Source organism: Culex quinquefasciatus, chromosome 3 (assembly GCF_015732765.1).
Source record: "Culex quinquefasciatus strain JHB chromosome 3, VPISU_Cqui_1.0_pri_paternal, whole genome shotgun sequence".
NCBI lineage: Eukaryota > Metazoa > Arthropoda > Insecta > Diptera > Culicidae > Culex > Culex quinquefasciatus.
The window spans coordinates 83,871,824-83,898,556 of record NC_051863.1 but is presented as its reverse complement, the minus strand read 5'-3'; the positions used below and the strand labels follow the sequence as shown (position 1 = coordinate 83,898,556).

Genomic DNA, 26,733 nt, shown 5'->3' with positions numbered 1-26,733 from the left:
CTCTTTTGCGCTTCCTCTTGCGTGCTGCGGGAAGGTGCGCATGAAAGATGCATTGGGTTGGAGCAAAGAGGAAGAAAAGAGTTGCGAACAATGAAATTTCAGTGCCAACTTTGGTTTTCCAATTTGTAGGCTAAACTTTGCGTTAATTGATCGGTAAACTAGCTAAATACTTAACCCTTAACCCGAACTACTATTTACACCACAAAACGCACGTTTAGAAGCTAATATTCACCCGTAATATCGATTAAAAAAGAGAATTCACAAACCTGCAAATTTTCTCTCTGCCTTGACGAGACGAAAGGAAGGAGCGCGGTCGTGTCGATGGGAGTGACAGTTCACACATGTTCCGTGTGACAGATGGGAGGTCTGCGAATGCGGAACAACTACAGCAGGGATAGGTATACACGGTTAAGCAAAATCATTTCAAATTAAAATTTGGGTTCATTTTAGTAATTTGTAGTTTGTTGTACACTCAAACCCCGATGGTTTGACACCAAATTTGACACCAACTGATGTCACACGAACGGGGTCACTTTTTAGTTTGACACCCCTTTTACACGGAGTTCACACATACTATCAAACGTTTGTTTTGATAGTGTGCGTAAGCTCCGTGTAAAAAGTGACAGGTCGTCACTTTTTAGTTTGACTTTGAGCAACCAACGAGGTACAAACTAAAAAAATCAAACGAAAAAGAGACCAACCACCGGGGGTTGAGTGTACACTGAAGATCAGAATTACACCAAAAAGTGTAGAATCCAACCATTTTCGCACAAGACCACGCTTGAACCATTGCGCCGTGTAAACAGCCTGGAACACATTGGCTGGATTCTGGGCAAAAACGCATCCAATGTGTAACTTTTGTTTTGGTGGTGGCCACCTGGTGGCAAAAATAAGAAGCTCATGAATAGCGAGAATATTGTGCTGCCACCTGTTGGAGAGTGGATCAAATATTAAATTTTTCTTTTCCCTTAGTTTATTTAAATTAAAATACATTTTTAAACATTTTATTCAAACAACTAGTTAATTAACATTTATAATTCATACCCACAAAATTTTCGCAGCACTTCAAATGCGCAAATTTCGATTTGTCACCGTGGTTTGATGCCGCTTCGTAACCGTCACAAATAGTGTCGGTAGTGGAACTACACGAGCGCGCTCCAGCACTCGTCAACCTGTTTCGTTCACCCGGATCTTCGTCACGTGCTCCCCGCAACCTTCTTCGTCACGATCCGCTTCGTTCCATCCAACGACGCTATCTTTCAGACTTCTTGGTCAGTCTTTGTCCCGCTACTTGCACAATCCGAGCTAGAACTGCGCTTCTTCGCCGGTGGCCGCCGGGAGGACGAGTCCGCGACCAACTGCTGGAGCTTGAGTCCGAGTCGGACGAATCGAAACCGCTGCTGCTGGATCTATCCGAGCTGGACGAAGAGCGACGGCGCAAATATGTCGCCTGGGAGAACGGAACCGTGTACTGGTCGAACATTTTGTCTCGTAGCATTCAGTGCGTCCAGTCAGGGGACCGGAAAAGCGTTCTCGAAGATTCGTTTGGGATTCTGGAAAAAAATGAGATTAGAAGAGTTGAATATGATTGTGATTATTCTTAAACTTACGTGTGTCCGGCCGTTCCACTACCACTAGAATAATCCTTCAAGGTGTGATACGACCCGTGCTAGTGCTCATCCTGCTCATACACAAGCAGTTTCCGGTTGCCGTCCAACCCGTTAAAGTCACTCTGTTCGGCCAGATCAAGAGAAAGGTGTCTACTGAGCTGGCAGGTTATCCGCAACAGGTCCGCAATGTTGCACGTAACGTCCGGTCCGTTCTCTTCCTTCGATACCAAGGGCCGATTTCCGAAACCTTTCGTGATGGGCTAAAAATGAGACGATTTGAAATATTAAACTAATCTCGAAGCATGATTGAATAACTTACCGTATAATATTGACTAAACTTGCTCCGCAGTTTAGGCGTACGCGTACTCATCTTCCGGGGTGGTTGCATCCTGCAGGTTGGCAAGTTCCGTCCTCCCGTTTGTTCCGCGAACAGCCGCCACCTTGGTTCTGCGACAAAGAACCGCTACCGCCGTATACAACCGCACCGGACCCAGTGGCAACCGGCCATCGCCTTGTGGTGCGACGAGTACTTGTTTGAGTAGACTGGCGCGAACGCGGGACTAAAAGGGAAAGGAGCGTTACAATCTGTGACGATCGTCGACCGGATTGGGGAACCAACCGTGACGCCTTGGTTGAGTTCGAGGCGAACTCGGCCAACATCTGGCCGGCAAAGTCCTGCGCCTGGTACCGCTTCTCATACACCTCGATGCTGAGGTGCAGCTGTTCACGCTTGAGATTCTCGTGCCGCTTGATCATCTCCAGCAGCGTCACCGCTCGGCTCAGATCCCGCCTGGAAGAGTTGGAAGAGATTTAATTGAGATACCTGAATCAGCTCCGACGAACTTACCTTAGCTTTAGCATCTTCTCGTACGGTTCTTCTTGGTTTGCATCTTTTCGGTTCGCCGCCGGAATGTCAGATACGGATTGTTCGGTGTGATGTTGCCCCTGCTCTCCGTCTTCACCGACCGTACCAGTGGGTGTTGGCCACCACTTCAAACGGGTGTCCTCGGCAAACGAATCCAAATTCTTCATGTTGGTCGCGTAGGAAACTCGTGCTTTCCGGCGCGATGACTGCGGTTCCGGCAGAAAATTCGGGGCGGATCTCGTTGAAGTTGAAACTTTGTACCGCCACGATGACCCTGGCCGTGACTTGAAACGCTTGCAGTTATGGCTTAGCGTTACAAGTCCGAAATTTAAGCAACCTATAAAAAATATTTTTTGGATTAATAAGTTAAGAAAACATTGAAAAAATCAAGAAAAATTACCAATCTTTTGGCAGACTCAGAAAACCGCATGTTTTCCACGCTTCCACTAACGTCAAAGTCCAAGACTGGTGGCGACACCCAACGGCAACTTTGATAAAGCTGGCAAAAGAAAAATTTACACATTGGATGGCTTTTTGAGCAGAAACCAGCGCAATGTGTAGAATCGACACATCGATTTCAAAACAACGCGGTTTAACCATCCAATGTGTACCATCGACACATTTTGGTCGTAATTTTTATCTTCAGTGTATGCACTTCGGAAGGAATCGGTCAAGAAAAAAATCAAATGGGCTGCAGCGGCAGCGAAAGCAAGCCATAGAGGGTGAAGAAAATACCCAAGAAAACGCTCCCTCTATATAGTTATCTAAGCCCGAGCTCGCGCACACTAGCACCCCATTTGTTTTGTTGGCGGGTACAAAATTTAACCTCAATCTTTTTCGTGTACGTACACGCAATACATGCGCACGTAGATAACTCTATTTTGTTCTGCCTTTCGTAAAGCTGTTTCTTGACCCCTTTCCTTCCGATCTCCAGACTAGCCTTAAATTGGTTCCCGCATAGTCAGAACTATGTAACTACATACATTATGACAAATAGTTATCTCAATTTACACAACAAAAAAATGTGTAATTTTGGAAGGTGTATTTAGAAAGTTAAATATTAGCTCTTTTATGATGTATTGTGGATTTAAGGCTAGTATGGAGATTGGAAGTAAAGGGGTCAAGAAACAGCTTTACAAAGAGCAGAGCAAAGGAGAGGGACCGTTTTCTTGGGGCTTTTCTTCACCCTCTCTGGCTTGCTTCCGCTGCCGCTGCTGCCCATTTGAAATTTTTCTTGACCGATCCCTTCCGAAGTGCATACATCGCTTTAGCTGGTAGCTGGATTTTGCTGGCATCTTCTCACGGTCATTGGAAATGGTCGTGGATAGACCTAGGGGTTCCCAATTGGAGTAAAAAAGTTCAATTTATAGAAAAATTATGGATTAAAATTTTTATTTTTAATCACTTCTTCGACATCAGGAGTAATTGTTTGAACATGCTCGCAAATTTTTTATTCAGTCGGAAAAACATTATTTTTCATTGAAAAAAGTTTCATTTTTATCCAAATGATCACCTCTAATTCTGGCTCATTGCCGCCATCATGCGACCGCGTGCTCCGTTTGTTTGTCAACAAAGGGCAGCTGGATGGCGAGACGATGTGAGGGGGGGGGGGAGAGGTTTTGACATTTTTATGCCCGCATCTGGCCCGCCGCCTATTTCGTCGGTCGTTGAACCTACGGTTGTGCCCGTTGTGGAGACCAGCAAGGTACTGATCGTATAATAAATTAGCTGTCAAAAAAAAACTGAAATTTCAGTATTGCGCATTTTGCACTTTACTAGAGTCCTGCGCAATTATTTTCATCACAGTAATTTTCTATCACAGTGAGTTTAGTTTTTTTTTTTTTTTTTTGACGAAAACCCGTTGCTAAGGCAGGTTGTTTATGTTTATTTATTTTGCGAACGTTCATAAACTTATGGCTTGTCCAGTGCAGTGAAAGTGATTCGGACCGGATAATCCCAAGACTGGCAAGGTAATTGATTATTCGAGGGAGACAATTAGGACAGCTTGTTCTGGCTGAGGAATTTTAGTCTTTGGTCTTCTTGCAGCTATGTTCGCGCCACATAGATGATGGAAAACCTGCGGGCGTTGGAGACACGCGTCTTCACTTCTTATTCTCGGCATCCCCATTAACCGATCCGGTGCTGCCCAGAGGGTCCTTTCATGGCGATGAAGGCCAGAAGCCTGATAGTTATTGTCCTCTACGGCCATCTAATAGGGAGGAGACAGTCGGCGGAGGTGGGATAAACTGCAAGGGAAACACGCTACAGATCAATCCGAGATGGACGGATGCTCACCGTTTCGCTGTTGGAAAAGGCGATTGGTCATCCTTCGCTACCCTGGAGCTTTTCAGATCTATCAATGCAATTTAATGAATGTAATCTTTTCTAATAAAGTAATTAAAAAAAACGAAATTTTCCCACTTTTAGTATTTAGTCTGAGGCATAAAACCTTGTAGGAACCTAATAACAAGCTCTTGCTTGTTGGATGCGGTAAATGCCCAAATAAAGCTATGAAACAATCTGGATGCTACCATAAAACCTCAATAACACTAGGTGGTAGTTAGTTGGTTTAAAAATGTTACTTGGGTAGGGTAATTAGGAGATGCTTAGAATTGAAAATGAGAATATTTTTACTGTAAAATTTACAGATTTCTTCCTTCCCCAAAGCATATGTTTTAGTCAGAACATTGTTCAATTTACAGACAATACCATATAATACTCGGCCGTCACAGCTCGAGGTGGCCGATAGAATTGTTCCCTCGAGCTCATTAAAAAAAACCGTCAAAAAAATTCAAAAGTTCCGACTACGAGAATCGAGCCATGAACCTTTAACAGACCATCTCAATGACTTAACGGTCTCGGCCACCACAGCTTGGTGACTGGATTGTGATCAGAAGTCGATGCATTACACTTGTTTTGTTTTGATGGTGTGATGGAAAATCAGTTTGCCAACTGTGATGAAAATTATCCCGCAGCACTCTACTGCGGTGCAAAGTGCGCAAAGTTGACAGTTATCAGTCCTGCAATGCAGTGTGATGAAAAAATCTAGGCCTAGCACGATTGACACAAAACTCTAGAAATTGCTGCAAGGCGCAATAAAAGAAGCGTCATTTTTTTGCTGAAAATTTAGCAATTTTCTTGTGTCAGTTTGACAGAACAATTGCAGAAGATTCAGCAATTGTTGCTGGTATTTCATTTATCAGAATTTGATTTTGTTTGCAATCAAAAATGTTCACAGTACTGTTATGTATACATTTATCTAATCAATCCTCCAAACCTAAAAAAACAGGTTGTTAGCATCGAGGCATTTGTTATTCACAATATTCTTACCTTTGATTCCCATTCCCCAGAATCCCATTCCCCAGAATTCCATTCCCCAGAATCCCTCTCCCCAGAATGGCCCATCCCCCAGAATTACCCATTCCCCAGAAATATTGGTCGACCTTGAAAAACATGTTATGTTTCCCATTTGGTATAATGTCATTTAGCATAACGCCATTTGGCATAACATAATTTGGCATAATGACGCATAATGGTCAATTGGTATAATGATATTAAATTTTCAATATTAATTCAATATTAGAATCGCTATAAAGAAGACATCGTGACTTGTGATAACTGCTGACACTGATGGATTTTTTTTCTCTTTAGGCCGTTGCAAATATTTTTTGAAGTTTATGTCCATAGATTAGTCTACGTTATGTCCCTCGGCTCTGACCAAAGTCGAGGGGGGGCAAAAAATAAAAAAAATATAAAAATTAAAATTTCAAGCCCAGGTTTCAAAATTTGGATTAAAAAAGTGTTTTAAAATGCATTTTACAGGCGTACAGTTGCTTTCCAATCATTAGTTTTGAAAATATCGAGGTATTGACGGATTTTTTTCGCAAAAAAAAACTTTTCGTGGGACTGTACATTGCACAGTGGTCCAAAACCGAAATCTAGCGTGACAAAATTGATAGCGGCCACACGTTAAGATTTAGAGCTTTGGTGTCTTCGGGACAAATGATCAGGGTCAATAGGGGCATCTTTTGCTATGGTGGCCATTAGAGTGGTCCAAATTTTAGGGTGGTTCAGAATTTTTATTTTGGCGGGATGACAAGATAGCGCTTTGGTGTCTTCGGAAAAGTTGTAGAGAACACCATTCTAAGCAACTTTGCTGAAGAGCATAAAGCTCTATCTTCAAACGGGAAGTTTCTAGAGCCATTTTTGTAATTTAGGTTGAAGTGCTTATGAAAAAATGAGTTTTTTGAATTTATCAACTCAGGCTTGTGTTGTAGCGAGTTGGTGTCTTCTAGACATTTGTAGAACTTATCAAAACACACATTTATCTTCCAAGAGAGTAAAAATCGGACCTTTAAAACGAAAGTTATAGCCAAAATACGACGAAAAAGACGCCATTTTGAAATGTGAATAACTCGAAAAGGTGGTGGAGTTTGACCTCGCTCTTAGAAGCATCTGAAAGTACACATTTTAGAGTACATTTGCTGAAAATATCTCGGGGGTCTTTTTTGTTAAACTTATTTAATCTCAATTTGAAAATGAGCATTTTTTAATCGTTTTTTGCCCATAACTTTTGATAGAATTGACCAAAATTCATTTTTCAAGAATAAAAATGTTCATTTTGACAAGCTCTACAATTGTCTAGAAGGGCTCAAAAATGTACAAAATGATCTAGTGGTTGTAAAAGAAGAAACAAGTTTTGACTGAAATATTTCAGGAATAAATTTAATTATTTTGTTGATTCCTGAAATATTTCAGCCAAAACTTGTTTCTTGACATAAACTTTGAAAAATATTTGCAACGGCCTTACTAGGGATAACTGCTAAAGGAAAATTAAACTTGTGTCAGCATGCTGCAGTTATCACAAGTCAAGGGAGTTGTCCCTTCTTTAAAGAAGGCAAAATTCAACTTTTAAGCGATTTTTTTTGTAAAGAAGGGAAAATTCTACTTCAAAGGGAAATTTAACCTTTGGCAACAGTACTGCCAGACTACAGTTTTCCAGAGCCTCGAGACAATTTTCTCAGTTGCAAGTTAAAAACCAAAAGTATCTCATTGATGACTACCCTACCCTACACGCAGAAAAATGTTTTGTAGAATCAGCCTGTACGAGGTTTGAATCAACAAAATTTTTGTTGAATATAATCAACGCCGATTTTGCGTTGAAACAAACCTTGATTTTCTCAATTCCACAAAAGTCTTTTGTTGTTTCGAAAAAGCTGCTTTGACGTTTAGCGTTGATTCAACAAAAATAATTATTTTCAAATCAACAAAACGTTTTGTTGATTCAAATATGCCTTATTTTTCTGCGTGTATACACGTTTCAAATAGTAATACAAAATAACCATCGTGTTCCAACCACTTGAGGGTAGAGAGCCTCCCAGTCACGACGTTCTAGCAAGATTCTAGCAGAATTCTTAGAGAGCTGGATATTCTTAGAGCATTCTAGCAGAAATGTTCCACCGTTCTAGCAGGATTCTGACAGAACCAGCTCTGCTAGAATATTTCGTGACTGGGCTCTCTACTTGAGGGCACTGCTTTAAAAGAAAATCTAATTCAAAGCGACTAATTGATGACATCCTTGATTCAATGCTTTTACACATCATACGCGGAAGTTGTTCCTACCTTGTAGCAAAATTGTTGCATTCTCGGATCCAATCTTGAAACAACTTGATATTTGTATAAATACACAATGTGACTGCTCTCGCGGCTTAATTGTTTATTATTGGTGTTTTGATATTATAAAACCTCGAGATTTTTTTGAAAAAGTATAAGATGAACTTTTCTAAGGTTGATGGATTTCCAGTCAAATAGTTTTTTGATTATATAAATAAACTATTTATGAAAAAAAAAAACAAGTATACCAAGCATTTGTTAATTTTGTCAAGTCCGAACCTACATGAAAAAAATGTTTCATTAGGATATTTATAATAAAAAATATATAACATTTGCTGATTTCAAAGAGAATCGGCCGAGGGAGCCTTCTTTCCATAGCGTATGCTGTTTGAGTTTGGGGAGCATGAGAGCTTGGCGTGCTCAGCGAGTCAGTCTATCTTCTCCATCGTAGTTGTTAGGTTGTAGAGCAGTCATTTCCAAAACTTTTTGCATGTTTCGCGTACATATAATCGATTAATAGTCACTGAAATCCTTCAAAAAACGATTATCATATCATCCGGATCTTTTATTCACTACTGTGTTGATCACTTGGGCACTTGCGGTGTAGTGAAAATTATGAAAATTCCTGCAGATTGAATAAATTGCAGCAAAAGTACCAGCTGTGAGTTTTTCGTGTAAAAAATGTGTGTGGGTAAACGCCCCTGCGAGCCGTGCAGCTTATGTTTTATGTTACTTATTTGAATATTTGTGTATATGTGTTCTGTTCACCGAATCGAAGATAGTTCAATTCAAATGTTGGTATTTTATTCGGGCCTCGAAGAGGACGTCGTGATATCAAGAAGAGTTCGAATGCTTTTGAGTGATTATTGATAAGAGCAACAGCTATAACACGTACTACTAAGAGGAGTCTTATCAGCAGATACCGCGTTCTGTGCCACGGGAGTCATCATCGATCGCATAGCCTAAAGGTAATTTGATTGCTGGTTTAACTTTAAATCGTTGAAAACATTATAGGGAAATATTTAATTGTGGTAAATGATGTACATTCTACGGAATTTTATATATTTAAATAAAAGTTTATTGAATTGTTCTAGAGTAAATCAGTAGTAGATACTGCACAATTCGATAATACGTAAGTTTAATCATCCAAAGTAGTAGATATTCAATTTAGGGCATAATAATGTCGTCAACGTTTACATAATATATAAAGAGATATTTACTTTCGGAAGTGGTTAAGAGTTGTTGGTTATGAAAAAATGCGAATCAAACTGTCAGGATCAATATGAATATTTATCGCACATTGCCTTGAAAAAGAAGCTAAAATGATGTCATCAATTATCATAATTTATTTCAGATGGTAGTAAAATGGCTAGGAAAACTATTGGTAAGCCGAAAACAACAATGAAGAAACCATAGCGGCAAAATGTAGAAGAAAATCGTGACAGAATTTAGTCTCCTTCGGTGGAGCCAAACAGGGCCAGATAAAGATTTTCTTATTATTCCATTTACTATTTTAACTACATGGGGTACATTGGCGGCCTAGAAGAGCTTCGACTGCTGACAACAACAGTGAGTGTTGTTGGCTAAGCACACATCTGCTTAAAACGTGCAATTTCTTCGTTGCCATATGAGAAATGTAAATTTACCATAAATACGCTCTGCTCTGTTAGAGGTTATTTTTCTCTTTTGCTGTACATACACGAGTGTGTTGTATGCACAAAGTGTATGCGGATAGAGACTGTGTTGTGTGGAAATTGATCTTTTCCTGTCATTCGAACTGGCCTGCACAGCACGTAACGATCAGGAAGGTCAATCACTTTCTGACTTTCTGTTTGGAACTCGAGAAGGAGGATTCACATTTCCATTTGTACAACAGTCCACTCTTTTGAAAGGATAGTTAGTTACTCAACGTATAGAAATTATTATTTAGTGCGTCTACTTAGCCACCTCATAAACAAAGCGGATATGAGCTCAAAACTATTCGTTTTGTGGCGTGCGGAATCGAGCAAACAGTTTGTATCGATAAAACATTTCTCCACATCCATTCATTTCAAGTATCTTAAGAACACTGCTAAGATTAAATTTGCATGCACTCGGTTATGCTCATAAAAACTTTTTTGGATGATGGATCTTGGACAATAATTATTAGTCGATTAAACTGAATATTTGATGCTCTCTCTTTCACGGAATCTTCTCTAGGTCAACGCCTCCCTATCTCGATGGTTCTTTCAATTTATTAACACCATATTACCTATTTGACTATGTCAATATTATCTGTTTCGCTTCTATGCAAAAAAGCAATTTTATCCCACGGCCCATGAAGAGTATCCGGGCCGCGTTTACAAAGCGGATACAGTGACTATTTCTTGATTTAATGGTTAATAATGTAAACATTCCGTACGTCGCCTTTCCTTAGGTTGTCATGATAAGGATCAAGCTTGTGATGATACACTTCCTTCCCTTTACTAAAGCAATCTTATCCAGAAGGGAAAAGATCACCAGCTGTGTTGGTGGACCGCGCCGGGATTTAAACCCCGATCTACTGCTTACGAGGGGGAGCGTTACCACTAGGCTATGTGGCTCGGGCAGGTAGCAATTTTAAAAACCAGAATCGTACATATTGCAAGACAAAAACAATCTCCCTTCAAAGCTAAATATAGCAACAAAAAAAAAAAAAACATCAAGTTATTTTCAAAAGTTTCTCCGTCTTCTGCTGATATTTGTTGATTTGCTTTTGTTTGCCCACGAAAAAACCTGGAGAAGTCGGACTCAGCTGATACTTCCTGTGGCAGCGACGACTGTGCGACACGAGCGAGCGATGATGGTGGCAGCAGATAAAAGAGATGCTTTCGTGTAGCCGTAGTAAAGGTATTAATCCGTGTCATGCTTATGCTGCCCACACGTTTTCCGATCGGAATACATAAACGAAAACACATTAAAAATATCGTTCGTACGGTATAGCTGTGGCATAGAGTGAACAGGAGATAGTTTTAAGGTGGCTGTAACTTGATGATTCAGTTTTAGATAACTGTGAAGTGTTTTGACATTTAGTAAATGATATTTTTAACCATGCACCTATGGTTAAATTATTTTCTTTTTCATAAAAAACAGAACTCAGTTAAATTGATAAACTAATGCAATTTTTTCTTCCTCAATCTGCATATGTTTAGTGACGTTTTCTACAAACCTTACACATAAAAATAAACCGAAAGTGTGACGAAAAGTGCCTACAGTTTTTGGTTGTCTCATTAGTAAAGTGGGCGGCACGTGGCCAACAGACTAAGTTATTGCCCCCATTTCACCAATGTAACAGAGACATAAAACAAGCCATATCACCTGTAAAATACAGCTTCGCAAATTGAATTTGTTTGACCGGCTAATAGTCAAAGTAATATTAACGAGTACCTAATGACACATAACAGCATTTAAAATGTATACGTTGGTTGGAAAACGTGTCTCCATTGCTACTTGCAATGGCTTATGTCGCACACCAAAATGGAAATCATTTCCGTAAGGGCTTCTCCGAGTTGGGTACAGACAGAGCTTGACTTAGTCAGCAGGTTCGTTGTACATAGTTTTGCAACGTTTTGCCCCGTAGAGAATGCCGTCAGTATACAAATTCAAGCGGCATAATATTTCAATAAATCAAACTACTAACGGTTGATAACTCTTTTGGATAGTTATTAAATTGTTTGCAAACTTCTGAAGTTCATTCTTCCACACTTGAAGGAAATCTGTCTTGGCGAGACGGTCATGAAACTGATGCCTACGTGCATATAAATTCCAGTTGATATCCCACACAAGTTGAGCCATTCGGCTGCACTCTCTATGCCACTCAAGTAGGTTTATATATTATCAATATATACATCCCACCAATGTGAGTCCACGCAGTCCACGAAGTGATAAATGCGACCAATAAAATTAATTCATAGTGGTCACCGTGGTTTTTGTAAACAATCATCGACTTATATTAGGGTTCTGGAATAAACCTCATATGATCGGATTAATGGAATGATAACACGACATGAAACATATACATATAAAGCTAACCAAAGAATGATAACTTCAGATGTCGTGAAAATTAGATTTAAAACTGTAATCAAATTCATTTAGAACGAACGCAAGTGACTTTATAGCTGTCGGCCACTATTGCTGGTAGGGAAATGTTGACATATCAGCACTTTGACGATCAATTACAGGTCATAAAACGTGTTTTCAACTGAAATCAGGTGATAAATAGTTCAATGGGAAGTGAGCAAGCAAGTTTCGATGAACAGTTTTCCAAAATAAGTTGTTAATACATATAGTGGAAATCAGCAAATTGGATGGAGCCACTGCGCCATGGATGCTTGATGAAAAGTGAGTGAAAGAGCACCAACATATTCTTCTCTTTGGAGTGTTGCTCGGGGACGGGCCAGCATTATATGTGTTGGTGAGAACTGCAGATCGCTGAAATAGGGGGATGGCGTCGCTATTTTTAGACCACATTTTCCACTTTTTCTCATCGAAACCGACTACTTTATCGACTTCATTTTGCTGGGCGAGATAGGACGCCGACTATTTTTAGACGATGACTCAGCACTTTTACACTCTTGCGCTTAAAAAAACCAGGTGGCAGCACGATGTAACGCCACGTCCCTATATGGGGATAGGCCCCCAAAATCAAAGCTAAAAACTCGATTCGCCACCTACATTCGAGTAGGAGAACTTTGGTGCAAGGTTACGTTTACGTTTTTGCGCGATAAGTGCAAAGGGAAGTGAAAACTATTTTAAGGCTTTTTAAATGAAAATTGATCTTTGGAATAAAATAAAGTTAACTGGAGGTAAGAAATAAAAGTTCTATCGACTGACTTTTTGATTTTTTTGCTAAGTTGCCATTGTCATTGAAAATTCTGAGATCCGGATTGAAAACGCGAGAATGAGGTTAGATTGCTTATTTTGAAAATCATTCCAATTATCATTTTTTAAGCAGAGATTTGCTTTTATGGTAGATGTGACTTTAAAAAATATTTGCACACTTGAATAATCTACATTCTCAATTGATTAGTTAGGTTTTGGTTGATTAAAACATTCCATTATTTTGAATCAGATAATGAACAGGTTAAATCGGCCATCACAAAAATATTTTCGTTTATATCAATTAAGCGATTTATTTCTTACCTGAAAATGGTATAATTTGCTATTAATGTCGATTTTATGATGAAATAAAACAATTTCAAATGTCAAACCAATTTACTTGCTGTAGGTTATAATGAAAACATCACCCCAAGTTTCAACGCCCTCTAGTGAGGGGTAGTTTTGACGTTTGATTGCCTATGGCGTTGCTGTTTTTAGACCACGTTTTCCACTTTTTCTCCATCGTAACCGACTACTTTATCGACTTCATTTTGCTGGGCGAGATAGGACGCCGTCTATTTTTAGACAATGATTCAGCACCTTTCCACTCTTGCACTTAAAAAACCAGATGGTAGCACGATGTAGCGCCACGTCCCTATGTTTACACGCGGATAAAAATGATCTACGGGCTTGCTGCAAAAACTGTTATAAAATGTGATATTTTTTGCAGCAAATCCACTGTTGCAGATTTTGAGATATATTTTTCCTTTGGGTGTAGAATTGATTTTTGCTTTTTAAGCTCAAGTTAGGTAATCCGAAAGAAATTGAAATAGTTGATTTCATACTTCATTTCAAAATGAATTTTAGGCCGATGCAATTATTTTTCAAAGTTTTTGTCCCTCGGCTCTGGCCGGGGTTGAGGAAGGAAGGGGGGGGGGGGTGTCTAAAAAAATATAAATATTGAAATAACAAGCCATAGTTTCAACATTTGCATGGAAAAAGTGTTTTAAAGTGTATTTTACCCTAGTTCAGTTGTTTTGCAATTATTTGTTTTCAAAAAAAATGTAAAATTTGACGAAAACAAAAAAAAACGAATAGCGAAAAAAAAAACAATCGCTCACATTTTGCAGCAATCCTAGAATCATTTACAAAATCAACGATCCAATGAGTTCTTTCATCATGAATCGGTTATCCGAAGCTCATCGAATAATCGTTTCGTGATCTTCTACAAAGTTGTTCTCTGGATCAGACAGCAGTAGAGCAGAATGCTCCTATTTGAATATAATCGCAATAATGTCACGCTTACCACTACACCACCGGTCTCGGTTGACTCATGTAGAACCTCATAAAATCAACCAAAAAATCTGAACATTCATTACAATCTCTTTTTCAAGTATCATTGAGTTCATTTTAGAGTCCCATAATGTGCTAGGACTGTATAACCAAATTGGCTCTCCACCAAGTTAGCCTAAACAACTTTTCATTAGGTTAAGAAAATACAAGCTAAACCACGAGCTAAACCATTATTTCATAAATAATGAATTAAACATTTTTTACTAACGTGTAACATTTCAAAGTCCATTTTTTTATAATTTACAGTAAGTTTATCCAATTGTGATGTTCATATCTGATCTGGATCACCATTAATTACCGGATTGTTTTGTGTGTGATTTCCCAGAAGCGGCTTTTTTGCCCTTGCGTCGCCTTTTAGTACTGAAATTGTGGCAGCTAAGGCTCATGCATTAAAAATGTGCAATCGCGAAAGTTGTCAGTGCAAAGTAGGTGTATGGTAATGAACTGCGGACGTGGTGAAACTATTAGTAGCAAAGACTGTAGCGCGCTGCTGGAGAGCCGACACAGTTTCATTCAAGTATAGATGTGTGACGTGCAGAATGGAAGATTAGCACGAGTGGTTCGCTGATGGCGCCTGTAAGGACGCACATACGTTGGCATAACCTTTTCAAAGTGACTTATTAGAAGTAAACTTCATAAGTGTTTGTTTTTTTTACTTTGATCCTTTTATCAAATTTCTTAACTTTAATATTTGACTTGATGTGCAAATTTTGTTACCTTTTGAAGAACTCTGTTCACGTTTACGCGAACTATTTTTTGTTGAGTGTACACTAGGGTGTAATATGGTTGTATGGAAAAAATAAATAAAGTTGTCCAAATTTAGTGAGCAAAGCACTTTTTCAGTTCCTTTTGGGGTCCTAGCTTGTCCCTAAAAAAAGACACAGGGTGTTCAAAACTCGCCTAAAACGTGTTTTTTGCTCAAAAATCACGTTTTAGACGAGTTTTGAGGACGCTATATCTTCTTTCAGGAGCAAGTTAGCACCATACTCTCTTCGGCAAAGTTGTAGAGCACATTCCAGATTCCACATTCCGGTTTTGATATAGCATGAAACGTGAATTTGATAAATACCAAAATCCAAAAAAATGGTTTTCCCAATACGCTTTGCGCAAAGTGAGGACTAAACCAATCGGTACCAAACTGTGGGGAGTTGTTTAGGGCCCCAAAAGGAACTGAAAAAAAGTTGTGCTGGAAAATCAATTTTGATATTACACCCTATTGTACACGCCTGTGGATTCGTTGACGAAACCGCAAGGTTTAAGAGGGCCACATTATAAGGTGGATTCCGTTTTTCCGTATTGCACATAACCATGTCAATTTCTCACAAAACTATGGACGTTTTGCTAAATTGAAAGCTTAAACATTCAACTATGTTTGGATGATAAGGATATTTAATCAGATGAACTCTTCGAATCATACGAAGCGTTTTAAAAAAAATATTTTAAACCCGCATTTTCAATATGTTAGGGGTTACTTGATCCTCCTTTCAACATTTTGATGAAATCTTAAGCAAAATGTTTCTTATTCATCTAAATTTTTGATTTTTTTGAAATAAAATATGTTTTTATTGAACCTTCTTATAATAATTACATTTCATTTACATTCTAAGTGGTATGGCTAAATGCTTTTCATCTTTGTTATTTTTCGTTTTATTATTAACTGTTCACATTCATTTATTTACTTCAAAATGTTTTACATTTTTGTGTTGAATCGAATACATTTGGGTAAAAAAGAAAAAAAAATTACTTAAAACTAAAAAAAGTAAATTCATTGAAATATTCAAAATCATTAGAACGAGTAAACTACGAACTGTATTTCAAGATAAATCCTCCAAGCGTTCTTACTTGTTCCGCACGAGTTTTGCAACCACGCAGTTTTGTTGTCATCTCGATGAAAATGTTCAGAAGTTCTTGTGGCGAAAACAGGTAACTGCTGCCTTCATCCGTTGATGCTGGTTGGTTTTCCCTCGGTTGCTGACTGAAGCCAGGAGGTGTTGTATTCTTTGCAACTTTTTGCCGCTGATTCAACGGCAATGGCTGCAGATTTGGAACCACTCGAACAGATTCCGCTCCAGGTGACGCTAAAGCAGGAAAATCCACGTCCGTGAAAGTTGGTGGTATTTTGCGACGATTTGGTTGGTGCCTCGTCGTCGCTTGCTGCCGAATTTTTACAAACTCAGCACGTTTTGGGCAGCTTCGATTCTTGGTAGAATGGTCGCCGCCGCAATTGAAGCATTTCGCTTCGATGTTCTCGTTGACTGTTTCGCAAGCTTGAGTTATGTGCTCACCTCCGCAGGTTGCACAACGACTCTTGATGAAACAGTTCCTTCCACCATGTCCAAACTGCAAGCAGTTCGAACATTGTGTCACATCACGGTGCACTGGACGATAACGTTCCCAAGTCACGATGATGTTGAAAATTGCCCGAACTGCTTTCAGCTCAGACGGCGTTGTCGATCCTTTCTCGGGATGAACCAGGTACAGTTGATCACGATACTTGATGTCCTTGTTGTGTCTCGTCATCTTGAAGACTTCGATCACGTTCAACTGAAGAGTTTTGAGCTCTTCTTTCAGCACATTCACATCCATGTCGTACAGGCCTCGGAGGACCTGCTTTATGGGGCGTATACCTGGATCGTCATGGCTGTAGTATTCAATCTTTGTGTTGTTCAGGAAATCCCGAACGTAGTTGTAATCCTTTCTGGTAGGTAGCAGAATTTTGAGTCCATCAGCACACAAGCGAATGGAAGCTCGTAAAGCACCAGATTTGATAAACCCGGTCAGCCACTTTTGCACCGAATCCGATGACGATGTTTTCACAAAAATGGGTGGCAACTTTTCCCGTCGTTCAAATTCTTCCTTCTCGCTCACGTCCACAGGGAGGGTAGCGAACTGGTTTCCAGACGAATTTTGAGCGTCCTTGCTCAAAATGCCTGGCTTTGCAGGTAGCGCTTCGGCATTCTTTAGCTTCTTCAAATCTGCCGATCCTGCTGGTAAGGACCGCCTCTTTTTCTTGCCGTGAGGCATTTTTTGCACTTTTTATAACTTATTCGGTTTGTGAGGGACGCACGTCTGACTCGCTGCTCGCTGCTGATTTTTTAGTATATTTTATTGGGAAATAAATACACAAAAGTATTTAAAAACTGATAAACAATTGTTAAAAAAATTTCCATACAAAATATAGAGATATTATGAAAATTTACTATTTATCATCTAAGTAATATTTGTTTTCGTAAGACGATCCAATTTTTAGTAAAATATTATTATTTAATCAAAAAATGAAAGAAACGTTTCAAATACATTCTAATCTGATGTATCTAAGTGATAACAGTTCAATTGTTAGCAAATTAACACGTTGTTTTATGCATTGTTCCTCTTGCCCCAACGGGTTGTTCGTCTTGCCCCACTAGTTGAGTGGAACGTAAGGAAAATCAACAATTTTGAAATCAATTTTTTACAAAAAAAAACAGTATTTTTTTAAATTTTTTTTCTATCAAAATCTTTGCCAAGTCCTGGAATAAGATGATTATAAAAAAATCCAACAGATTTTTTAACGTTTTTAATGGATTATAACGAGCATTTCCTTAGCTTGTTACACTTGCCCCACATTCCCCTAAGTCATGTACACCTATACTAAAGAAAACCATGTACGAAAAACCAAATCAATTAATTAGGCTTGAACGCGCCAAAATCAGGTCTCAACAGATTTTGTGCTCCAGTGCAGATTATGCTCTAGTACAGCAGCACAAAACAGAGAGCATAACACAAACAACAATAGAAAACAGAATATCCAGTGATCGTGTAGCTTTGGCCAGCAGGAACCGACTAGCGGTTTGTCATTACGCTGCGAACCGTACTACTGACCAGTTCAGATTGAATCAGACGCTTTTGGTCCATCCAATAACGCGAATAAAACCTGACGAATAGAGAATTTTTTTCTGTTTAACCCGCGAGTTCTGATTTGTTAAGAAATATCCGATTTGGCAAGGCACCGGGAATCTGACGCTAGTATGTGCGCAAATAAAGCATAAGGCTGATTCCAGTGAATGTAAATATGCAGTAGGGTGCTCAGAAAAAATAACCCCCTGCTCCACAAGCGGAAAACGATTTTTTGGGTTATTTCAAGCATATGTGTAAATTTCGAGTGAAATTCGTTCAGATTAACCCATTGATACCGAGCCTAAAGTTGGTGAAAAAATGTTTTTCATGCAAGAATGACTTTTTTAAATCAATAATTACTTTTCTCCGATCGGGCTCAAAATTGTTGTGGGGGTTCCTTGGCCGAAATAATTAGACTTGTATTTTTTGTTTGGCCATTAGAGTGACCTACGCCGTGTTAGGGTGGTCCGAAAAATTGCAATTTTCGTCATTTTTCGCAAAAACCACTTTTTTCAAAAAAATATATCTCCGCGCCATTTTATTCGATTTTAGCTGTTCTAGACACAAATGAAAGGTGATTAGTTTGGCTATCTGGGAAAAAAGCTGAAATTTTAAAGTTATCGCAGTTTTAGTGGAAAAAGTTGATTTTTTGCTGATTCGTCATTTTCCCATTTTTGCGCGTGGCGCGTCGAAAAACTCGGTTTTTATTTGCAAAAAATCATTTCTCCGAAACGTACAGTTCGACATCGTCAGTTTTTTAAAATGTCATGTGAAATTTTCCGACGAATCCGATAAAAATATTTTCAGACATAGGCTCTTTGGTCCAGACACGGTCAAAACGCTATTTTAAGTTTTCATACGACTTTTTCAATAGTTAAGCTAGATTTTTGGAACTTCTTACTATTTTTCCCAAATAGCCAAACTCATCACCTTTCTTTTGCGTCTAAGACAGCTAAAATCGGTTGAAATGGCGCGGAGATATGATTTTTTGAAAAAAGAGGTTTTTGCGAAAAATGACGAAAATTGCCATTTTTTGAACCACTAGTACGATGTAGGCCACCCTAATGGCCAAACAAAAAAATACGGGTCTAATTATTTTGGCCAAGGAACCCCCAGAAAAATTTTGAGCCCGATCGGAGAACTTTTTTTTCGGTTTAGGCTCTATTCAAATGGACCAGAGTCCTAAAATAGCTCAAGTAATAATATTCAGCTTGGGGAGCGAGGTTTTGAGAAAAAGTCCCATATTCTGGGCAACCTAATATGCATGGATTAAGCCTCCCTAAACGCACATTTTTAAACAATTGAGGGTTTTGTAGTTGATAAGTTTGTCAAAAAAAACATGTACAAAAAATATATCTTTTTCAATAAATTTTAAGTGTTTTCTATACATATCAAAACAAAGAAAAAGATCTCTTGGAGTTTTTTTGCAGCACTTTTCAGAAAAAAGTGTGTAACTTAGTCCAAACATTATTTTGTACAACTTTCTAGAAAAAGTTAATTTTTTACCCACTCGCTGAAGAAATACAGGCTTGGGATCAAGTTTTCCCGGGGATCAAGTCTTCCCACTCTGCCCTATACAACTCAGTTGGGTTAGGCTTGCGATCATCATTGCAAGGTTGCATATTTAATAGAGTGCAACAAAAATGACTTTTTGGTGGGCATTCAAGGGTTTGTTCCGGTGGGCATACTAAGCCCAAATCCAAAATATGAGCTTGATTAGACGTAACAGGAGCTGGCGCTTTGCATTTGAATTTTATGCCTTCAAAGTTTGGCATTTTTTTGAAAAATCGGCCCCAGCAAAAAGATATGCGTCGGGCCTCGCGACGCCCTAGACGCATATTTTGAATTTTTTTTAGATTTGATGGTTTAGTTCCTTATGAATTGTTTCAGTCCAGTTTAAAAAATTATTTTAAAAAGAATAATTGTTAGGAAATATTGATTGTTAAAACTATTTCTTTGTACCTTAGTCGACACAATTGAAAATAAAAAAAAAATGTAGAAAAGGGTTTTGTTACAATAAATAAATATTATCATATTTTTACCACTCAAAGTTGAACCACAGTTCAGCAACTAAACAGTGCTCCGGAGACTTTTATTGTAAGCTCCACATGCTGTCCCGGTCAACCCCGAAGCGCCATTCAACCGACAATCGCACACTTCATCCACCGCTTCTGCACTTTTGGGGCTGAAACTCGTTTTCTATTCACCTGGGATTTATCCGTGGAGACAGCCTCCAATACCGTGCGGAACGAATAGAGGTGTGTTTCTGCACAAAATTTAGAAAGTTTTAGCATACGGTCAGCGTGGTTTCCATAGCATTCGTTGGAAGATAAAATCATTGTTCAACCATGTTATTTGTGTCTTAAAGAACTTAGAGTGCAACGATACTCTCTAAGTTGTCAAATTATTTTTCGCAAGTTTATGAACATTTTATATTTTTTTAAAACTAAACTGACACTTGTTTTGATACATATTCCATTCATAATCGGCATTCAAATCAGCATAAAGCTAAAGTTATGCATAGCATATGCAATGCGTGTAGCATAACTACCGGGCGTTTGAGTAATGTTGCACGGTAAGTTTTCTCGATTCTCTAGCTTTGGCTCACTTTATAGCATATTTCAACCCAAAAGCTTGCTTGTATTAATCGATGTGAAGGTTGTTAAAGATGCAATTATCTTTTTTTCAGATTCGCAACACAATGACTTCGTGTCTTACAGAAGACCCCGATAAGCTGTTGAACGAATGGCTTGGGGAGTTGGAGAATTTGATTGGAGTAAGTATCACCATTGTTTACCACATTAATGCATCTAGGATGTTTCAATTACTCAAATAACTCATTCTAAATATATTTCAATTTTTATGTCTCTTGACTCTGCAAAAAGTCATTGGATGTTATTTCTAAATTGCAGTAAAAATTCTACGATATTTTTAATTAATGATAAAAAAACCTTTGCGAACCTTATTTTTTGCTAAATTTATTTTTTTTAAATAAAAAAAAACACAGAAAATTCTCCATATCGATGCCTCTGTGCTCTCTTATGCTCTACTGCAAGCTTAGTACAAGAGAGCACAGAGGCATTGATATGTCACTACTTCGACGTGATCGTGTTATTTTGTCGCATGTCGATTTTTGGTGTTCCAATATGAACGCTTTAATGTTTGACCATGAATAAACAGAAATAGAGAATATGTAAAAATTAACAAACACCTTTTGTTTGGCTGACCTTTTGTTTGAGGTTCGGGGATATAATCGAAAATGTAAACAGTAGACGCATGCTAAAGTGACAAATAGGCCTCTGACTAAAATTACTTTTGCAAGCTGATTCGGACTCAATTTCAAATGAATTATGCGTATCTGTAATGGTCAAAATGCGAGAAAACAACGTGTTGCGCACTGGCGAAAGAGAATGAAGATAAATCAGTTTTATAAATAAAACTGTGAGAATAATACGTGGAGTTTCCTGATTAAAATATGTTGATTCAAAATATTCTATCGGTGAAAATTGCGTTTTAATGTTAATATGAATAAACAGAAACTAGAGCACGCAAGTCCGAAAAATAACAAAGAATTTATGGTTAGATTACGCCTCAAGTTCTTTCTTGGGTTTATTATATAATCAGTAATGTAAAACCCTGAGGTATTACACATGCTAAAGTGACAAAGACAGATTCTCTGACGGAATTACATTTGGGTTCATTCAGACAATTTCAAATGAATTATGCATCTGTAATGGTCAAAATGTTTCAATGTTCGACGTGTTTGTTACGTCAGGACAGGACACTTGAGGTCACAATGTAGTTTGTAGGAAGCAAAATATTTTAAATCGAAAACGCCATGAGAGATTTAAGACGTAGGAGGTTCCTGATTTTCAAAATAATGAATAGATTTCAAAATATTCTATCGGTGAAAATTGCGTTTTTTCATAAAATATCTAATACTAATCTAATTAATCGAACTCAAGCGCAGCCAGTAAAAAAGAAAGACATTTTAATGAAAAAGAGTTTGGTTGCATTACACATCAAGTTGTTTCTTGTCAGTAATATGTGATTGCAGAACTTTTTAAACCCTCAAAAATATTACACTCACTAAAGCGGCCCGGCCTACTGCGTTGCATTAACCGCAAGAGACAGATTCTATGGAACCCATTTCATGGAATTGTCAGGGATAAGAAGAAGATTTTCATTACAAATTTGAAAGTTATTTATAGAATATGAATTAATTAGTGTGGGAGATCATTTTGGAAAGGATTTTTTGTATTAATATTTATAAATGAAATTTTGACATTATTTCACCTAACAAATTTAATACTACAATTTATGTCAATTCGGTGGCCGAGTGGCTTAAAAATCATGCTACAAACCCAAAGAGTGAGTTCGAATCCCACCTGATTCCATGCGTTTTTGACCACGCTTTGAAGTTCAATTAAAGTCAAATAATTTCAGGATAGACCGGTCGGGATCGACCCGGAACCTTCACTCAAGGGGCGGGAGTTCCATTAAACGGGCTGGTCTTGCGTTTTTCAGACAAAATATGTGTTTTCGAATACTGATAGAAACGCTGCAATTAAATAAAAATTGAAAAAAATGATTAAAAACACTTTTTGAAAGTCAGGCCTGCCCAACGTCCGGCCCGCGGGCGGATCCGGCAAATGAAGCTATTATATTAAATTAACTATTTTTCAAAATAAAAAAATAAGATTCACATAAAATTTTTGCACAATAAAAAAATTTAATAGGAAGTTTTTGTTGTTTTGCCTTTGTAATTTTTGGTTTGTAATTCAAACATTTTTATGTTGTAATTTAATTCTTTTTATTTTTTATTTTTCAGAATCACTTATCAAACTGATAAACTGAGCAAGAAAACAAAATTATCAATTTTGTAAAATATATGCAAAAAAGATTGTTGTCTTAAAATTTACAAAAAGACACTAAATATTTTTCTAAGCTTACTTCGAATTGAAATTTTAATTTTGAGGAATTTGATTAAAATTTATTTTTGAATAAATGAATAAGCAAAAACTAGTGTATTTTTCAGAACAACTTTACGGTGTTAAAGTTTTGGTTAAAATAAAAGCTTGAAAACGCGAATTATTTAAAGTAAAAATAAAAATCAAAAGGTATTTTTTTGTAAAGAAGATTTGGATACATATTTTAATTAAATAAATTTTATCATGTCTTATTGATTTTTTTATATATTGGTGTGTTGAGGAAGTTGAACTATAATTACTTTCCATTTTTTAACAAAAACAAATATAAAAAATATAATATATATATTTTTTTAAAGATATCTTTGTGTATCTGTCTTATAATCAAGATTTATGAATCTTATTTGCAATACTTGTTTATTTTTTTTTACTTTAAAATAACTTGATAAAAATCGCTTGATGAAAAAAGAATTGTTGATTTTTTCCAACTTTTATTAAACATATTTCCGGCCGCCACAGCTTCAGAAAAATCAAATCTGGCCCGCAGGCCAAAAGGTTGGGCACCTCTGGTTTATGCTTTCCAAAGGTAGAAGAAAAGTAACACATTTTGAAACACGACATGTAATCCCAAGTAGCACTTATAACTTGTCGACTTGAATAATATTAGTTCTCCATGTTTTATGATCAAACAATTTTCTGAAAAACACAATTTCACGATTAATATTTTGAATCAGACATATTCTAATCAGGAAGGTGAAACACAACTTTCTATATATAACTCAACGAAAGACTTTTTGCTTATAAGTGTTAAAAGCAGTGAAGTTCAGAACAGAATTACAGTCTTTGACGAACATTATAAAATGAATAGAACTGTTTATACTGAGGTAAGCTATAATCTCTAAAAATGAACTTTGCATAAAATCGTGAACACCTTCATGTATACATATCGACTCAGAATCGAAAACTGAACAAATCACTGTGTATGTGTGTGTGTTGTGTGTGTATGTATGTATGTGACCAACAAACTAGCTCATTTGCTCGGCACTGGCTGAACTGTTTGACCTGAACCTGTTGCATTCGACTTGGTTTGGGTCCATAGATCGATTTTTAATCAGATTGAAATTTCGATAAGTAGTTCAAAATTTATGTATAAAATGTGTTTTCACATTATCCGATCTCACTTAAATTATGTAAACTTTGTCAGGTCCATCATCCGACCCATCGTTGGTTAGATTATTATCAAAGACATGCTTTCCAACAGTCCAAAACATTGAAGATCTGGCAACTCTGTCTCGAGATATCCCGACTTATGTGATATTGATGTACTTTTTTGGAAGCCGGATCTCACAAATGTATAAAAACTATGTCCAGATCCATCATCCGACCCATCGTTGGTTAGATTATCAAAGACCTTTCCAACGAGTCCAAAACATTGAAGATCTGACAACCCTGTCTCGAGATATCCCGACTTAAGTGATATTGATGTACTTTTGAAACCGGATCTCATAAATGTATGTAAACTGGAATCACCATCTTTGAAACGAAAACGAATATTGTTTCGCCCGGGACATGGCCTTCCTCTAACGTGAATTCTGCTCCAGCGCCTCGAGACAGGAACAAACCGGGACCGACGTTTTACTTCACCATCCGATAGAAGCTCAGTGGATAAGGCGGAGAATCGAACCCGTCTCATAGCATCATGGGATCGGCAGCCAACCGCTACCTGCGCCACGAGACCCACACACCATCTGACCCATCGTTGGTTAAATTATCAAAGACCTTTCATCAAAACATTGAAGATCTAAACCTGTCTCGGATATGGCCTCTTAAGTGATTTTCACACTTTTGGATGCCGGATCTCGCCATGATGTAAACTTCGTTCGGATCCACCATCCAACCCATCGTTGGTTATTTTAAGAAGATCTTTCAACAGCATAAAACATTGAAGATCTGGCAACCCTGTCGAATATGCCCACTTAGTGACATTGATGTACTTTTGGAAGCCGGATCTCACAAATGTATGTTAACATGTTCAGGTCCATATCGACCCATCGTTGGTTAAATTATCAAAGACCTTTCAACAGTCCAACATTGAAGATAGCCCTGTCTCGAGATATCCCGACTTAGTGATATTGATGTACTTGTTAGAAGCCGGATCTCTTAAATGTATGTAAACTATTCCGATCCACCATCTGACCCATCGTTGGTTAGGTTATCAAAAGACCTTTCCAACGAGTCCAAACATTGAAGATCTGGCAACCTGTCTCGAGATATACACTTTAGTGATATTGATGTACTTTTGGATGCCTCACTTAAATGTATGTAAACTATGTTGGATTCACCATCAACCCATCGTTGGTTGGTTATAAAGGACCTTTCCCATGAGTCCAAAACATTGAGATCTGCAACCCTGTCTCAGATATGACTTTTCTAAATGATATTTATGTACTTTTTGGATGCGGATCTCACTTAAATGTTATGTAAACTATTTTCGGATTCACCATCAACCCATCGTTGGTTGGGTTATCGAACCTTTCCAACAGTCTATTGCATTAAAAGATCTGGCAACCCTGTCTCGAGATCTGGCCATTGATATTTATGTACTTTTTATTATCTAAAATAGATGAAATTTTGTAAATTCCATCATAACAACCATTGTTGGTGAAGAAGGCTCCATACATAGGTGAATTAAGTTAGTTTTAATATTCCATCGAAATAATTATTATGGTAGAGCTATTTAAACAAAAAAATCAAACATATTTCTCAAACTAAAATTTCATACTATTTATTAATCAGCTAATCATATTAAAAATTAGTTAATTTTAAATTTGAAACGTAACCAAAAACTCTGTAGTGGTTCAAGTATTTTGACCATAGAACAGAACTAGTCTCAAGTCTTCAGCTGTCTGAGTGGAGTACAGTTGCAGAAACGTGCCTTTGGCAAGTTGAAATGTAGACAGAAACCCAAAAAATACATACAAACTCGAGGACAATAAGCCCCGCTGATACGGCCGCATGTGGTCGGAGTGCCTACGAGGCGAAGTAAAATAAAATTCATTTGTAAAGCTTGCAGCAGACGGCTCTCGGTACGGTGAGGATTCGTGGCTCGGAAACATCTGCTCTTACGAGTGACCAAAATAAAAGATTGAACCGTGTAGATATAGGGTAATGGGACTTGATTTGGGCATTCTTTTGGACGATCAAAATTAATTGATTACTCTAATTTTATGAGTTTTCATAATCCACCATCGATTAAGAAAATGTGTGCTTGCTGAAAAAAGTGTCGCCTACCCTAAGTAGCAGCAAGAGCCTCAACATATTACTGAAGGCTTTTAAATAAAAATGTGGATATTTTTTTTCTGACAGAAAGGATCAAAACGTGAAGATAAAATAAAGCTGAAACCGCGGGCCAGGACTGTATTCCCGAGCACGTGTTTCTTATATTTAGTTGATGGATTAGAAAGCTCGTACCACCTGCTCTTACTTACCTTTACGAAAATGGGCCGCGCCCGATATGCAGAGTTCTTTTTCGTTGGATTCTTTTGCTGTGTTTGCTTCTTTGTTACGGCCAAGGGCAGTGGTACAGTTTGGACGCCTCTTTTAGATGGACCAGTTTTCGTGGCATTAATTTGTTGTTGACGTTCGCGTATAA

General features: G+C 37.9%; 2 protein-coding genes across 2 annotated transcripts in view; one reads left to right on the top strand and one right to left on the bottom strand.

Annotated features, from left to right (window-relative positions):
• Positions 1–1,051: 1,051 nt before the first annotated feature.
• On the bottom strand, positions 1,052–2,841 carry LOC6034040 (enhancer of polycomb homolog 1). The gene is made up of 5 exons (XM_001844368.2): positions 2,458–2,841; positions 2,230–2,400; positions 1,930–2,170; positions 1,611–1,870; positions 1,052–1,553 (listed from the first exon to the last, which is right to left on the bottom strand). The coding sequence occupies exons 1-3, from the start codon at positions 2,640–2,642 to the stop codon at positions 2,074–2,076; spliced, it is 453 nt and encodes a 150-aa protein (XP_001844420.1). The 5' UTR covers positions 2,643–2,841; the 3' UTR covers positions 1,052–1,553; positions 1,611–1,870; positions 1,930–2,073.
• A 5,690-nt stretch (positions 2,842–8,531) lies between these two features.
• LOC6034039 (abnormal cell migration protein 10) overlaps positions 8,532–26,733 on the top strand; it is a 46,539-nt gene continuing 28,337 nt past the window's right edge. Inside the window, 2 exon segments of the mRNA XM_038264298.1 lie at positions 8,532–9,056; positions 20,843–20,929. Coding sequence (XP_038120226.1) covers positions 20,855–20,929 — 75 coding nt within the window. The 5' untranslated portion in view covers positions 8,532–9,056; positions 20,843–20,854.

Excerpts from the sequence above, each read along its gene's own strand:
- LOC6034040 (XM_001844368.2), bottom strand. The coding sequence starts at position 2,642 with ATGAAGAATTTGGATTCGTTTGCCGAGGACACCCGTTTGAAGTGGTGG. Across the intron at positions 2,401-2,457 it reads GAGAAGATGCTAAAGCTAAG|GCGGGATCTGAGCCGAGCGG; the intron begins GTAAGTTCGTCG and ends CAACTCTTCCAG. Across the intron at positions 2,171-2,229 it reads AACTCAACCAAGGCGTCACG|TCCCGCGTTCGCGCCAGTCT; the intron begins GTTGGTTCCCCA and ends TTTCCCTTTTAG.